At 50.6% G+C, this 16,685-nt stretch overlaps 1 protein-coding gene across 1 annotated transcript in view; it reads right to left on the bottom strand.

The window, feature by feature from the left end:
- ALDH1A3 (aldehyde dehydrogenase 1 family member A3) overlaps nt 1-16,111 on the bottom strand; it is a 36,354-nt gene extending 20,243 nt beyond the window's left edge. The window contains exons 1-6 of the mRNA XM_079910192.1: nt 15,608-16,111; nt 9,949-10,053; nt 7,668-7,808; nt 2,847-2,976; nt 2,462-2,523; nt 233-361 (exon numbers count right to left, since the gene is read on the bottom strand). Of these exons, the coding sequence (XP_079766318.1) occupies nt 233-361; nt 2,462-2,523; nt 2,847-2,976; nt 7,668-7,808; nt 9,949-10,053; nt 15,608-15,706 (666 nt within the window). The 5' untranslated portion in view covers nt 15,707-16,111. The remainder of the gene's footprint in view (nt 1-232; nt 362-2,461; nt 2,524-2,846; nt 2,977-7,667; nt 7,809-9,948; nt 10,054-15,607) is intronic.
- Nucleotides 16,112-16,685: the final 574 nt, after the last annotated feature.

Genomic DNA, 16,685 nt, shown 5'->3' with positions numbered 1-16,685 from the left:
TCAGTGGGAGGAATGGAGTCTCTTCTATCTCAGTGACCGCAAGCAGGAGAGGGAATGAGCGGCTGCCAAGTGAAACCCAGGAGGCATTCCCTTCCCACTCGGCCAGGAGCCGGCCGGCGCTGGCAAGCACAGCACAGCTCCATGGGGCAGACTCATCTTGTGACGGTGGCCTGGTTCCTGGGAGTGGCAATGTAATTGAGGACACAGAATATTTTCTCTTTGGATATCTTACCTCTTTGATCAAAGAGCCGAGATAGAGGGCCGTGAGGGGAGTCTGCTCCGCTGGCTTCACGACCACGGTGTTCCCACAGCAGAGAGCGGGTGCCAGCTTCCACACCAGCATCAGCAGAGGGAAGTTCCACTGCAGCAGAACACAGAGTGGTTGGGGGGCCCAGATCCACTACTACACTGTCCTGGAGGCCCTGCGATGCCTCCATGGAGCACTTGCTTTGCATGGTTTAGATTTGGGGTATAGGAGGTAACGTAGGAGTATGCGATGATCAGAACTGCATTCCTGCCTGGCGCCTCCTAAACTGCATTCTGGGAGATGCTAATAGGTGGTCACTGCAAAGAGGATTCTGCTATAGGTGTACTACCTTCTCCTCTTGGAGGTTTACAATGCCATCAGCATGTTAACATCTCCGAAAAGTCCCACAGAAATTAGCCCCGCCTCTCCTAAACGCAAACGCCACAGGATCTCTTTCTCTCTTTACAGAACACATACTAACCCCCACCGAATGGGTGTTTGGTGAAATACACCTTGGGAAATGCTTTCTTGTCATCCTTTCACCCCAGAGGCAGGGATATCGAAATTGCTGTGACATCAGGCCTGACAAGCACTCTCGCCCACTGAGTGTCCACTGTGTGCCAGGTGCGGTTCCAAAATCTGAACTCATTTGATCCCCACACACCTGCGTTGGGCAGTCATATTACCGCTCCTGTTGACAGAAGAGGGAACTGAGGCACGGAGGAACTGTGCCTCAGACGAAGGCCAGGATTCATGCCCAGGCTTGTTTCCTCCACTACACAGCTTGCCTAAGTAACATCTTTGATGAGACGAGATGAAACCGAGCATCTCCAAGAGCGCAGTTAGCTTGATTCTAGCCATGCCTCACCTCCGACCCCCCAAACAGTCCGTTTGGCTCCTTATACTCCAATGACGTCCCCCCTGCAGGGCTGACCAATGGCTAGCTGGATTTCTCCCCCCAGCTCTGTCTGGAATTCCTACAACTAGACAACAAATATAACATCCCATTTCCCAGGGGCCTGTGTGGTTGGCTAATGACAGCAGGTGTTGTCTTAGGGTTCCCCCAATAGTGATCGAGGTCCCCTCTTCTTCTGGATCCCCACTCCTTAGCACATAAATGCCATCAGTTCTCCTCACCTACAAGCAAATCTGCATCTTCTCCTGGCCTCTGCCTCTTCTAGCAGCTCCCTTCTCTCTCACTGCAGCTTCTGGAAGGGCCATCCCCACGTGCCCAGCACCCTTTCCATTAGCCCCAACTCCCCCGATGCCTCTCTTGGGAAGCACATCTAACAGCTGTGTTTCTGTCTTTTTGAATTCCTACATAGGAGATGACCCCACTGACTACAGTCTCTTTCTGGAAATGTATTACGTCCCTGGGAGGCCCCTGACTCTGGCTGCTCAGACTTCTCCATGGGATTCCCTGGTGGTCTGTGGGACTGGCCCCAGGCCCTCTTCTTTTCTCACTCTACACCCATCTTTAGGTGATCCCTCCCAACTTGATGGGCAAGAGCACATTTGGCCTGACTATTTCCCGGCTCTCAAGACTGGTGGCTGAAGGACACGTCTGCTTGGCCCCTGCAGAGCCCTTCTCCAATCCTCTTCACACTGCCGCCCGCCTCCCCCGCTGGTGCAGTGGTCTGGTGTTTCCTCCAATAGATGGCAGCATCATAGCATCCCCAGCACCTGCCAGACTCTCCATGGCCCAGTGAATAAAGTCCTGGGCCCTGGGAAGCAAGGCATACTGGATGCTGAGCCAGCACCACCTGCTGGCTGCTCTTCCTCTTCCTCACTTTGTCCCCACCTAAGCTCTGACCTCACCAGCTATCTTTACTGCCCTCCAAGTAGTCCAGACACTTCCACACCCTCACTCAGGCCATTCCTACTGCTCAGAAACCCCTTTTTCCTGTTGAACAACTCTTTCTTATCCTCAAGGCCCAGCTGAGAGACCACTGCCCGAGGGGAGCTGGCCATCCCTGACCCCTTTGGTTTGAATCCATGTGTCTCCTGTTGCACTCCTGGAATCAGCCCCTTGAGAGCAGGCATGGGGTCTGATCCATCTTGATGACCCTCAAGCACCAAGCTCCATGCCACAGAGCAAATGCTCAATTAATACCAGTGCAATCGAATCAAAACCCACTAGAAATTGGTTCCAAAGGCCACAGGGGAATGGGGTGGGATCTATACAGATCTATCTAGAGAAGTTGCCATACTTACAGGAGTGATGGCCCCACACACACCTATGGGCTCGTGCCTGGTGAAACACACAACATTGTCATCTGGAAAAGAGATTAACAGAGAACGTGCTTGCATGAAACTAGGTTAAGGATCTTAAGGAGTAAAAAGACAAGAAAGAAACCCAGAAGCCCACCAAGTGTCAGCTCTAAGTCCTATCTCTTCCATAATGCAGCGATTTTTAACTCAATTTCAAAAGTAAAATTCCTTAGAGGAAGGATTGACACAGTGCCATTTCCTTTTTGGGTGTGGGAAGGATGCTCTGGGGAAAAGACCCGGGGGTGCTCTGAAGAGGCTAGCTAGAGGAGTGAGAAGACAGAACCCCTAAGAGACCCCGGACGAGGCTGAGAGTCCTGAGTTGGCTCACCTGTGGGGATGGTCCTGCCCTGTATTTTGTCTGCCCACCCTGCAAAGTATCGAAGGGTTTTGATACAGCCCTCCAGGTCGATGAAAAAGGCGTGAAGGAACGGCTTCCCTGTGTCCATCGTTTCCAGGGTCTGCAATAATAAGACAAAATATTTTTAAGACACAGTTTTTCTTTTAACCGTCAGGTTGTTAAAGACAGGGCAGGGAGAGAGAGCAGAGTCCTAGAACATTGCTCTCAGTACCTCACAGCCATGGGACTCATCAGAAAGCAAGATACCTCATTTAAGATAAGACCTGTCCCAGGCTGTCAAGGACTGCTTTTCTTTCAAAACACCTCAGCCTGGAGGGTTGGCCAGAGCACAGGCACGGGTCCCCACGAAGGACAGAGGGTACAAGGCTGGTTTGGAGCCTCGCTGGGAAGGAATACGCCTCAGTGTTGGTCTTCTGTCATCTGTCTGGAGTGTTGTTGCCCCAGCAGTGGGACCTGGACATATGGGTTTGTGCGCTCCGGGGAGCTCTCAGAAGGTTCAAGGACTTGGGGGGGTGGCTGGGGAGGGGCCGGCTCCTCTAACAAAAGAGAAAGGGGGACGCAGGTTCCTTCTTCTTGGCCCTGCTGACCAGCACAGCTGTGGAAAGAGTGACGGAGCCCAGAGGGGTCGTGCCACCAGCACAAAGATGCACTCCAAGCTCCTCCCGCACTGGGCTGCCAGCCGGATGCGCTGCGTGGTGGGAAGGGAGCAGACTGGCCTTTGGTGGTGAGGGGCGACTCCTCAGGCGAGCGCACAGCCACTCAATGGCAGGGATTCTTTTCTGTTTCCAGCTGGGCTGAAGAGAACCCCTTTGTCCCTCAGACAAGCGGCCCCAGTTGAGCCCAGCACTGAAACCTCCCGTCATCCATGGCTGCAGGAAGTGGCCACCCTGACACATAGCCCAGGGCAGGATTCTCATTTTAGAGTCACTGGGCTGAGAGAATGATTTACAAAGGAAGAGAGGCCTCTCCGTGTGCACTCGCATATGCCTCATTTCCGAGATGGATGGCTCTGCTCCCACTTCAAGGTGCAGACACAGGGGCTAACAGAGCCCAGAAACTCATCTGTGTTATCCAGAGGGTAGGCGGCATGGCTGGCACTGAATCTGGGGCATCTGACTTTCAGTAAGGGCAGTGACTGCTTTTTAGGCTGCTGCCCCTGTACATTTGCATCTGGAAAGGATGTAGGATGGCCGCATGAATGGCTGGGGCTACTCTATCTTTGCTTCAGGAATGAACCAAGAATTCTCTGAACAGGAGGCAACCACTTTCCTAGCTGAGTGGCCTTGGCAAGTCCCTGAATCTCTCCCTACCTCAGTTTCCTCATCTGCAAAACAACAACAATAACAGTAATGGCACCTACCTCATAAAGCACTAACAGCACTGTCCTATACATAAAGCACTAACAGCACTGTCCACTGCTCAAATGATGATAATTAACAGCTCTGACTATTGTTGTCATTTTCCCTTTTAGGGCCAGACAGGTGCTCCACAATCCTCAGCTGGGGACAGCAAGGAGACAGGGCTGTGTGTTGCTAGAGATGACAGGGCTGGTCTGGGTCTCCGGTGTGTCTCACCCCTGGCAGATGCTGCTCAGGGACCGAGTCAGGACAGTGTGACAGCCAGTACACTGTACCTTTGGCTCCTAGTGATTTACATGCTAAGCTGGAACTTGCATTTTCCCAGGGGAAACCCAACAATTGCAAATAATGCCAAAATTCTCCAGGGCCCAGCTGTTCCATACAGCATCCACATGTCTGTCAGTGGAACGGGGAGTTTACTCTTGGCCCTTTTCTGGGATGGGAGAGAAAGGCAGGAGACTGGGACAGAGCTTTGTGGGGACGTGCGAGGCCTGGAGCTACTACCCACATCCAGCCCTGGCTTACCCTCTCTGGCTGGATAAACTAGGACAGATTACCTAAACTCTCTGGGCCTCAGCATTCTCCAAATAGGATAATAAATACTACAGGTCAAGTGCCCACAATAAGCCTGGTACCTGATGAGCATTCAACAAGCATTGACTGTTTTTTATTATTAACTTAGTCACGTTTGTTTACTGGAATGACAACAGGAATTTGCCAGGTTGGTGTTATGGAATTTGTCCAAGCAAAACTGGGTCACAACAGGTTTAGAAAGGAAGTTCTTTAAAAAAATAAAAATCAAAAAAGATTCGCAGGTGAGTACACAGGCCTGAATCTGAGAGATCAAGTATTAGCTACTCATTGGGACTTCTACACAATTATTGTGTCTGGACCATGTGGGAACCACAGCTGCTTCTAAGTTTATTTCTTTTAACATTTTAGGAGAAAAATATGCCTTTTGAAAAATTAACACATGGTAACCCTCAGATACTAAAGAATGAAGGAAAAGTGCTGTGGGACATGCCTCAGATGCCCCAGTGCCAAGGCTTAAATGAGGGGCTCAGAAGTGGGGCTCCGCTTGAGAAGACAGCAAACAGGGACAGCCCCTATTTCGAGGCTCCCAAGATGAGCGCCCGAAGTGCCAGAGTCTGGGTGCAGGTGCTTTAGTGAGGGGAGAGAGCTGAGGCTGCTGGATCTGCCACATGGTCTCCAAACACTGAACACAAAGTAACTGCCCAGCTCTGTCAAAGCCACCAAACTGGCAAGAGAACATGATGGAAAGCGGCACTTTGTGCGGGAGAATGCAGGAAAACCCCATCAAGGGCGTGCTTTCCCGTGATGTGGTCTGGGTTTTAAAAACTGTATTTGCCAGTCATTCTCTTGTCCCTTTCACAATGTGGCGAAGAACTGGATCTTATTTCTTGTGGGCAGCGAGGTCAGATGGCAGAGGGGACTTGCTCTATGTGCTTTAACACCAGTCTTGCCAGGACAGCCAGGAGGGCTGAAGGTAAAGGTGGCCTTGAAGCCACTGCTCCCCAAGATGATACTGACACTTGAGGACAGGGTGGGGAGGGTGCCCAGGCACATCCTCTCCCGCCTGCTATTAGTCCTCACGGACATTGCAGACTGATGAGCTCATGCTGGGTGAAAACAGAAATGTTTTTGAAGAAGCCAGTTTGGCAGCTTGAGAGTTGAGACTGGCTTTCATTGCAGGAAGAAACCAGAGGCTCTACGGAGAGAGACGCTGACCCTGGGAGGGAGCTCTTCTCATCCGGGTTCAGGCTGGCCAGCTGGGGAGGGCGGAAGGAAGGTGCAGTTCTCTCTGTGTGGATGCACGCTCAGGGCAACGCACCCCAGAGGAGCACCCGAAATGTAGTTTCTCCACCCTCCACCCCAAGACACACACTCAGGGTCAAGAGCAATTTCAGAGTCCTAGCTGGCACTGACTGACCTCCATGCAGGTGTCCACTTGACTACTCATTCCCAGCATCAGATCAAGAAAGGAAAAAACCATTTTTCCAAATCAGAGACCAAAAAGGAGATTTCCTTTCCTACCAGCTGGACCTCCAGGTCTGGGGCAAGTTTTACACAGGAGTCTGAGCCATATGAGGGCTGTGTGTGCAGGCTGCAAAGGACCTCAAGGCACAAGGAGGCCCCAAGATTTCCTCTAATCAAGCACCCACCGCAAGACCAAAAGAAGGTCTGAGGATCTCGTTCAATTCTGTACTTACAACTCCTAAATGTCTTCATAGCCCATCTCATGAGAGCAGGCCAACCTCATGCAGTGGGATGAATAAAGATCCCCGTTTTGCAGCTGGGGAACTAAGGTGCTAGAAATTTGCTGGCCAGGAGAACAAGTAGCTGAGGTTAGAACCTGGGTCTTCAGATAGCATTTTATATATATATATATATATATATATATATATATTTTTTTTTTTTTTTGTGGTACGTGGGCCTCTCACTGTTGTGGCCTCTCCCGTTGCAGAGCACACGCTCCGGATGCACAGGCTCAGCGGCCATGGCTCACGGGCCTAGCCGCTTCGCGGCATGTGGGATTTTCCCCAACCGGTGCACGAACCCGTGTCCCCTGCATCAGCAGGCGGACTTTCAACCACTGCGCCACCAGGGAAGCCTGAGATAGCATTACTAATAATAGCTATCATCTATTTAGTGCTTACTGCATGACAGGGACTGCTAAGGATTTTAAATGGATCGTTCTCACAAGACTCAGATATCATTATTTGTGATATTGTCCATGAAGAAACATATGCTCAGGGAGGTTAAGCAACTTGTCCAAAGTCACACAGCTAGTAAGTGGCAGAGCTGGGGTTTGAACCTAGGTCTTTCATACTCTGAGGTTTCCTATAGCTAGGTTATCCTGCCCTCACCATCACTCCACACACACTCACCACTGCCCATTTCAGGGGTGAAATAGGGGTGATTTTTAAGCTATATGGGGACACTTTTTCTATGTCAAGTGGTAGCATTTATTTTAATAAGTATTAGAAAAAATACACCACCACATTAAACCTGTAATTTCATGGATACTGTCACTTAGGATGAGGTTAAATTTCACTTTAAAAGGGAGTTCATGTAAGAAAACAAGTTAAGTTCATAACTGTGCAGGTGGGTCCAGGATACAGCCCAGCCCAGCCTAGCTGTCTGTGAACATCTCAAGTCTGGGAACCACTAATGGAGCTGAACTTCCTCCAGGCCAAGAAGATGAGCTGCAAGGGACAAAAGTCCGACTTCAAAACAAAAAGTATGCGTCCAATAGCACAGATGCCTGCCTATGGCCGGAAAGCCACACCTCAAAGGACCAAAACACCGCCACACAAAACAACACCCTAGGTCCTTTCTCCCACACTCTGAGGGGGGTGGGCCCTCGGGGAGGCTGGCTGGCCCCACGCCTCCCCTGTGTGCATGTACTCACGGCCAGGACGGCGCGGTCCCTCTCCATGAGATCCGCCAGTTGGTGCAGCAGCCGGCCGCGGCTTAGGGCATCCAGCCGGCGCCACGGCGAGCCTCTCTGGAAGGCGGCTTGTGCAGCCTCCACGGCCTTGTCTACGTCGAGCTGCACGGCCGAAACAATAGAGAGAGTGTGTCACCTTTTGCTGAGGGCTCAGCTGTCAGAGAACAGCAGAGTCTCCGCCCGCTGCAGAGGAAGGAGGGGCGGCAGGCAGCTCAGAGCAAAAGCTAGGTTTCCAATCACTTTAATGGCTGGGGGCTTTCAAGTGTTTTTTTTCTTCTTTATATCTTAAGTCTTTCAAGTTTTCTACAATGGCCAAAGATTAACTTTCCTTCTGATTATGCAAAGCATTTAAAATAGTCATAAAACCACTGACCTTAATTATTTTTCTTGGTGACCAAAGTAGGAAAAGATCATCTACTTGCTATCTCAGTGTGGATACAAACACACTCCCACAGCTCACCAATTAGGTGGGAAATGTCTGTCTTGGCATTTTACTCCAGCTGAGGACTGCAGTCCAATAGCAAGAACGGGGGTACGAGTCCTCCTCTGGATCTCAGAACTGACCACACTGAAAAAGTCCCTAGATGGGGAGGATCAGGGACTTTTTCTCCCTTTAGCCTCACTTCACCTACCCTCTGAGGGCAGAACTGTGATGATTTTATAGAAAAAGAACTGGATCATCTATGCACTGATAGAAGAATTACAATCAAAACTTCTTCTTTACTGGGAAAGAATGAGAGCTGTTTAGAGTAATGACACCCATTCTTTTTAAATTTTTATTTATTGTTATTTTTTTGGCCATGCCACGAGGCATGCAGGATCTTAGTTCCCCAACCAGGAATCAGACCCAGGTTCCCTGCAGTGGAAGCGCCTAGTCCTAACCACTGGACAGCCAGGGAATTCCCTGACACCCATTCTTATGTTCAGGAAAATGGGGTTTGAGGCTCTGGTTGCTGATGGGCAGGGGCTCACCCCCCAGGTCCCTCTGAGCCTCTCTTCCTTAGGGAGGTGCAGCCAGCAGTGGACACCTGGCACCAGTCAAGAGGGATACTCCACCAAGATTCTGTGTCTCCAAAGTGGGCTTGGAGGTGAGCAGAAGCTTTGGCAAGGGAGATATTAGGTCTTTGAATTCCTTGTCCCAGGCTCTGGGGTGGAGGCCAGGACCTCTCCAGATGCAGGAACAGGGCAGCCTCTGTCTTCTGGTGCTTGGAACAGTCACTGGGACCATGGGACGAGCCAGAGCCAGGGGCAGGGATCTTACTCTCCTCCCTGATACCTGTATACTGCACCTGGGAGTCCTGCTCTGCATCATGCTCCACCCCTACACCTTCACATCTTCACACGAGCTCCTCAGTGCTAGTATCTTTGTAAACAGAGCTTAGCATGGGGCGCTGCACATGGGAGGGTATGTATAGGTGGAAATACTCTGCATTGCATACCTATCACAAAACCATCACTAGTAGGATCAAATTCAAGCCTATTTTACACATGTGTCATTCATCCTGTTCACATTCAACATTACCTACACACTTAAGAACATCAGATGAGTACTCTAGTGGTTGAGGAGAGGGTTACGTTTCCCTTCGCTCCTTACAAAAGCAGTACCTTCAACCTTTCCCCCAATGATACATATTCAAAAGATACTTTATGGTTTGAAATGTATCAAGGACACCTCCAGAAGTCCCTTAGCTTTATATATAATAATATATATCATATATAATGTATACATATAATATAGCTTATAAAATATACCCTGCACTATCAAATACGGTTATAGACTATAGCTTTACAAGATAATTTAAGTTTCTGGTAGAAAAGAAATCTGGCAGTTGCATGACATTATTACTTCTGCATGACTTAGCAAGTCGTTCTTCCTTCAAGTCTTTTTTTTTTTTTAAAGTGTCTCCTGCCAGAATGCTGCATTTGGTGAAACACAACAGCCGGAAATGCTTTCTGGAAAGATTATTTAATGCCACCAGTATCAAACAGTTGATAAAAACCTTTCCTTAAGCCACGTGAAAAGGATAGCTGAGGTCATCCTCGTAGATGGAGAAACATTTATCAAAGGAGAGTGACTCTGCAGCACATCGTCCCTAATTGATCCCATTCTGGGCCAAGTGTCTGAGAAGCAGCTCGCTTAGGTCCAATCTCAGTGTGGGCCAGTTCTGCCTTATAACTCAGCTGAAGCGTTTCCTTTTCCTCTAGTGATCTGTAATTGAATTACTGGAGGGGGGGCACCCACCTTATCTCCTTCTTCCACTTCACATATTTTCTCTAGAGTTGAAGGGTTATATGTGGCAAACTTTTTTCCACTCTTGGATTCGTTCCATTCATTGTTGATGAATATCTAACCAGGAAAGGAAGTTGTAATGCATTAGGCTTAAATCAAAATCATATAATTCCAACATACTGAGGACCTTAGGTAACGTCTTTTCCTTCTGTCCCTCCAACCTACCTGTCTGCCTTTTTTATAGGTAGGACCTGGAAGGGGGATGGAGCCACATGCCCAACCGGGAGCACACTCAGAATTAGAATCCAAGTCTCCTGACTTTTAATACATTTTCAGAGAACTACATTTTGTCACAATAAAACTAATTTAGAATTTTTTTCTAAAATATTCTCTCGGCTTCCCTGGTGGCGCAGTGGTTGAGAGTCCGCCTGCCGATGCGGGAGACACGGGTTCGTGCCCCGGTCCGGGAAGATCCCACGTGCTGCGGAGTGGCTGAGCCTGTGAGCCATGGCTGCTGGGCCTGCGCGTCCGGAGCCTGTGCTCCGCAGCGGGAGAGGCCAAAACGGTGAGAGGCCCGCGTACCGCAAAAAAAAAAAAAAAAAAAAAAAAAAAAGTAAAATATTCTCTCTCTTTTTTTTTTTTCCGGTACGCGGGCCTCTCACTGTTGTGGCCTCTCCCGTTGCGGAGCACAGGCTCCGGCTGTGCCGGCTGAGCGGCCATGGCTCACGGGGCCCAGCCGCTCCGCGGCATGTGGGATCTTCCCGAACCGGGGCACGAATCCGTGTCCCCTGCATCGTTAGGCGGACTCTCAACCACTGTGCCACCAGGGAAGCTCTCTCTCTCTTTTTTTAAACAATAAGATGGATTCACAGGGAAATAGCAGGGTTAGTTACATAAAGGGTATAAGTTGAATTTTACACACTCAGCAAGTTCAGGGGAAGATTAAACATGCATATATATATGTGTGTGTGTATGTGTGTGTGTGTGTGTGTGTGTATATATATATATATATATATATATATATACACACACACATATATATATGGTGCCAAGAAATCCACCTGTCCCTGAAGAGTATGTCAGCAGTGAGCACTACCTTCTCCCTCTTTCCTGCTGTAAGCCCCAGCCAGATCACCAAGGAACTGGCATTATACAAGGATCTTACTATAACCCTTTAGCCCTCATTAATGCACATCAGCCCCCCTCCCCCATTCCCTTTAAAATGTCTATTTTCATGTTGGGCTTAATAAAAGCCAGTATTGGAATACAAAGATAAATATCTGTGTTAGGAAATGTTCTGGTTATATTAACATATGTAGCAAATAACGGCTTATATCCAGAACCAAAGAATTAACTCACAAAAATCACTTAGTTCAGAGACTCAGTTATCTAGAACACAGCCGAGAATAGAGACATTAAAAAGAAAAAGACATCATGAGCAAACTAAAAAGAATTCACAAGTCCATGCACTGAAATGTGTGTACTATTTACTCTTAGTTTACCCTAAGTTCTAACTGCCTTAAAAAAGCATTAAAAGAGCCGGCTTTTGGGAAAGAACTAGGAACAGAGGTAACAGATAATACATAAAACATGTTCTGACAGAATGGAGGTCCTGGCTACCCAGTGAGAGGACAGGCAATCTCCTGCTGTACCAGCTTGGGACACCTTTGTCATCAGAGCCCATCGTGGCATCAGAGAGACCCCAGTCGCAAACATGACTGATATGCTTTAGAAGCATTTCTATCAAGTAAAATGCCATCAATAATTTCTAAGTACAGAATTAGCTCATCAGATTCCATCTCTATATCTATATGCATATGTTTATATGCACATCTCTATACGCATTTATTCTATCTCTATACCTATATGCATATCTTTGAGTCATTTAAAGGGAGAATTGCATCACTACAAGGATTAATTTCAATGACTGTGAATTTCATTCATTCGGAATACTTGACTCCCCAGTGAGGATGGATTAGAGGGAAGCCAACTCATCCAGTGTGCAACCTGACTATGTTCTCTGTCCTGGGCTGTCCTGTAAAAAATCCTAAGCTCACAGGGAAGGAAGCCCGCTCTGGGAAGCCACTGGTGCACTGTTTTGATAACTCTCCCTGGAAAGCAGGGAAATTTGACTGCAGTGGGGACAATGCACAGAAGGCCAGCTCTGGCTGGGCAGGTGGGCAGAGGGCCCCTGCCTCCCTGTGTGGGGTCCAGAGCTGAGAGTGACCCTCGACCGTGGGATGTGCCCATCTGACTTCTGGAAGCTCAGCGCCTTCAACGTGAGGCCAGGCCCCCAGGGAAGTGCGCGGAAAAGGCCAGGCTACAATTACAGGTTTATTCTTCCAGCTGAAACCAAATCCAAGAGTTCACTTTTGCCATCCAGCAAGCAATCACTCGGTAACAGTGAGAAATTAATAAGTAGAGAAGAGGAGTTAAGTTAGCGTGGGGAGGAAAGTGCAGCCAGGAAGAGAGGCCCATTTGTCGGAAGATGAAATTTCGTGGGTTAGATAATAGAGACTGTCAGTGAAAACTGCTGATTCTAGGACCTTCCTGGTATCAATTCCAAGGAGGAGGGAAAATGAGAAGGTGGTAGAAGAGAATATAAATAAGGGGATAAAAACAGATTGCAATGATCAGATGTCTGTTATACTTCATCTCCAAGCATGCTCCTCCAAAAAAAAAAAAAAAAAATTACTTGGTCGTTCATGACATTGATCCATAGTCCTTTCTAACCAGCAACTTAAAAAAAATTCAGACGGCTCAACTCTACTCATATTTTCCCATCACAATGTTTCTAATTTAGCAAAAATTTTTTCTTTATACTACATTAGTAAGTAATTTTGTAAGTGGTTTCTACTGTTGCTTTTTCTCTCCAATAAAAGAAAACAAAAACACAAATGAGGAAGGGGTAAGTGTGGCCTACCAATTATGCTGGCTGTATTGTTTTGAACCCCAAAACAGGAAAATGGGTCTAGAAAAAAACTGTTCCCCTTGACTTGTGAATTGGTATGAAACAAAACTTATAGAGGAATAAAATTATGTTACATTGAGTGGATGGGACTCACATTTTGAAGGAATGGAATGGTATACCATCCAGACTGAGCTGGAAAACCACAGCTATTGTCAAGATACGGATGCCCCAGAAGAGGCGAAGGTGGTGGTCACACAAGTGAGTTCTGCTGACGCCACTTACAGAAGCTTCCATTGGACCTCAGCTATACTCAAAAGGAGCATATTTTCAGAAAAGGAAATCTGAGTGAATTTTATTTTTCATTAAAGAGATCATAAAAACCAGTGTTTTAATGAGCCAGAAAATCTTAAAAAAGAATTTCTGCTACTGGAAGGAAAAGAAGGGGCCCTATGAAGTGAAAGGGGCTGCTACCCTCTGAGACCTATGTGGGGGTTTTGGGGGGGACCCCCCCTCACCAAAATCACAGAGCAGAGCCCAGTGTTAAAACATGAGAACAAAGGAATTTCGTCCTTCTGGAGTCTGGACTTACCCTGGGAAATGGTCCCCCAAGGCTGGGGCTCAGACCCACCATTTCCAGCTTGTCCTCCATTAACAAGAAGCACCATGAGTCAGGTATGAAAAATAACAGACTGTTACTGCTCACACACTCCACAGCCAGGGGGCCTCGGGGGCCTCGGGGGGCCTCGATACTGTAGTTCTGTTTCTCCCGCTTCTTTCCTCAGCCCTGTGGGCTGCCTCTGCAGCCAGGGGCTCCCTAAGCATTGCTTGCCTGGGCTCCCCACCCTCAGTCACAACCAGACAGGCTGCCCCAACCCCACAACTGCTAGGAGGAGGCCTCTGTGGAGATGGGCCTGGAGCAAGGACAGAGAGACAGAGGCCTTGCCCTCCAGATGAAAGGAAGGTACAGCAGCCTACTGTCAGGCTGCCGCAGTCATCATTGCGTAGGAGCCACTAAGGATCCTGGCTCTCCAGCCCCCTCCATCTCATGCCCTTCCCTCAGCCTTAGTCACAACCCGTTCTGTTCCACTAAGAAGAGGGGGCAGCCAGCAGGACAACAAACACTGGTCACTCTGTGAATGTGCTAAAATCCACCTCTCTACTTAAAGGCTGCATTTACACTTGTGAAGGGGCAGAAAGAACTGCAGACAGAGAGGTAACTTTCCATATGTGGCTCCATTGCTCTGATAGCACTAAAAAAATGTAAAAAGGAATAGGAAAATAATATATGTATTTTCTGGTTTCTATACTGTTTTTTAAAATCCAATAAAACAAAACGCTACTACCACCAACAACAGGTGACCACCACGAGTGATAGGGGCTAAAAAAATTTAGGTACTATTTTCACTGTTCCCAGAATATGAGTTGGAATTTGCACTTTGAAGCTGATACTACTTAGGAAATTACATTAAAAATAATCTCCATCGAAGTGTCTCTGTTGGTTACAGAGCCCTCTGGAAACAGTTAATTTTAATGTCATGTGATCAGAGGTCCAGTCGACAATAAGCGCCAAGAGATCAAAATCTGAAGGCCACACATAGTGGCCCACAACTTTCTCTGCTTGATTAAAACTATTTGAGAGACATAATTGCTACTTGTGAAAGTAAAATTGATGGAGGAATTTTCTAAGTGCTATGTCAGCTGGAGTTGGGGGCAATGGATAAGATGCAAAAATAAAAGGAGACAAACTTGGGCAAAATGAAGCCAACTGTGGCTCTTGGCCTGCACCCCTGAAGTGCCCCCAGAGCCAGCCCAACGGTCTCCAAACAGCCTCGGGGTGTCTTCCCACCGGAGGGGACACGCTCCCTGCTGGCAACAGAGCTCCCAGTCCTGCTCAGCCCGGGCTCCAGGCCTCGCCATCTTCCTTTCTGCCCTAGGCAGGTGTTCTCACCGCCTTGCCGGTGCTCCAGCCTCCTAGCCCACAGTGCAAAAAGGAGAGCGAGCCTCGGGACTCCGCGGCGCAATGGGGCCCTGCCACCCGCGGTTTCCCAGGCCCAGATCTGAGACCATGATCTGCCAAGACCAAGGTCTCTGGGCTCCGGGACAGTCTCATCAGTGAGCACCTTCCTTCTAGCCCTCGTTCTACTGGTAAGCTGGTAAGAGCTAAGCACAGGAGGTGCCCAACTTCTCTCCGCTTGCTCCCGCTGACGTTTCCGGACACTTCCCGAGGCAGCCTGACCTCTCAGGTCGGCTCTTGGTGTTTGCAGGGACCCTCTGACCTTCTCGAAGCTCGACCCCTTCAGCCCCGGAAACTACGCCGCAGGGTCTGCGGGAAGACCACCGCGCCCAAGACAAGGCGCACCACCGCTCGCCTTCAAAGCGGGCCCTGCAGGGGCACGTCGGGGCCGCACCGGGCTTCAGCCTGGCACTGCGCGGCCGCTGCAGAGCCTCCCTCGCCCGGTTTTCGCGCCCGAGAGCCCGTCTGGGGGTACGAATCTTGGAGTCCCTTTTGGGGTGTGCGGTGGACTCCCGCCCGGCATGCCCAGTGCTGAACGCTGCTTCGGGAGGGCTCGGCTGAGCGGAGAGGCTCGAGTCACAGGAGCGCCGGGCGAATTCAGCTGAGGGCGCGCCGCCCCAGCTTCCCGCACTCTCGGAGCGGAGCAGCGGGGCTCCTGGCCTGCTGACCCCTGGTCCCCGCCACCGTGGCCGGGCAGCCCAGCGCGGAGCCAGGCGGCCGTCGGGTGGGACGCGAGCCCGTCTCACCTTGGTGAACTTGACCTCCAGGTTGCGCACGGGGCGCGGCAGGGTGGGAGACTTCCTGTCCGGCTGCCCGTTCTCCACGGCCCCGTTGGTGGTGGCCATGGCTCCTCCACGCTCCCGGGTCCGAAGCGCCCGAGTCTTCGGCGCCTGCTCCGGTCTGGGCGGTGCGCAGCCTACTCGCGGGGTGACAGCTCCGCGCCGCTTTATGGAGCGCCCCACGCCTCCCGCCCGAGGGGGCTGTCTAATTGGCTGCAGGACTAGAGGAAGGGAGGGCTGGCGGGAGGGGAGGGGGCCGGCCCGCCTCACCCCACCCCGCCCGCCGCCCCTGCGGGAGCCCGGCCACCCCCCGCCCGGCCACCGCGCCGCGCGCTCCCCGCCCGGGAGGCTGCCCTTGGAGGAGCTCCCGAAACGCCGCCGGGCCCCGGAAGTCCCAGGACTCGGGCAGCGGGCCGGGGCAGGAATCGGGGGCGCGGGGCTGCTGCGCTGGCTGGCAAGTCCGCCCGCGGCACCTGCCGCCCCCGGCCCGCTGACGCTCCGTGCACTCGCCCAACTTCGGTCCGCGCCCCGCGCTCCGGGAAGGCGCGCCCTCCCGCCCGCCCGCTGAGGGCCTTGCGCCGCGTCCGGGGTCGGAGACCCCGCGGGGAGGCCCCGCGTCGCTGCCCACGTGCCTCGGCCTAGAGTCCAGACGCCGGGGCCGGGCTTGCAGGACCGACGTCCGCCGCGCCCCATTCGGCCCGTGCCGGGACTGCGGGCAAGCGGGCGCGGAATCTCCCCCGGCCCTGGGCGTCACACGCCGAGGGGCAGAAGGCTAAGGAAAAGCCTTTGGCCCTTCCTTCCCCGTGCTGTGGCGTCCCAGCGCGGCCAGGCCCCTGACCTTCACAGGCTCACAGCGGGGCTCCAGCCCGAGGCCCTGGGATGCAATTGTTCTGATTTTTTTTTTAAGGCATACATTATACCTTATTTTTTTAAAAAATAATAAACAAAAGAGAAAGCACGTGAGATCTTTGCAGCTTTAAGTGTTGAAGCGCTTATCGCGTAGGTTGCTCAACTTGCCAAGGAAGCACGTCCAGCTCCTCTCAAA

This window comes from Stenella coeruleoalba (genome assembly GCF_951394435.1).
Source record: "Stenella coeruleoalba genome assembly, chromosome: 2".
In the NCBI taxonomy this organism is placed as follows: domain Eukaryota; kingdom Metazoa; phylum Chordata; class Mammalia; order Artiodactyla; family Delphinidae; genus Stenella; species Stenella coeruleoalba.
Note: the sequence above shows the minus strand (reverse complement) of the source record. Positions and strands in the feature narration are given on the sequence as shown.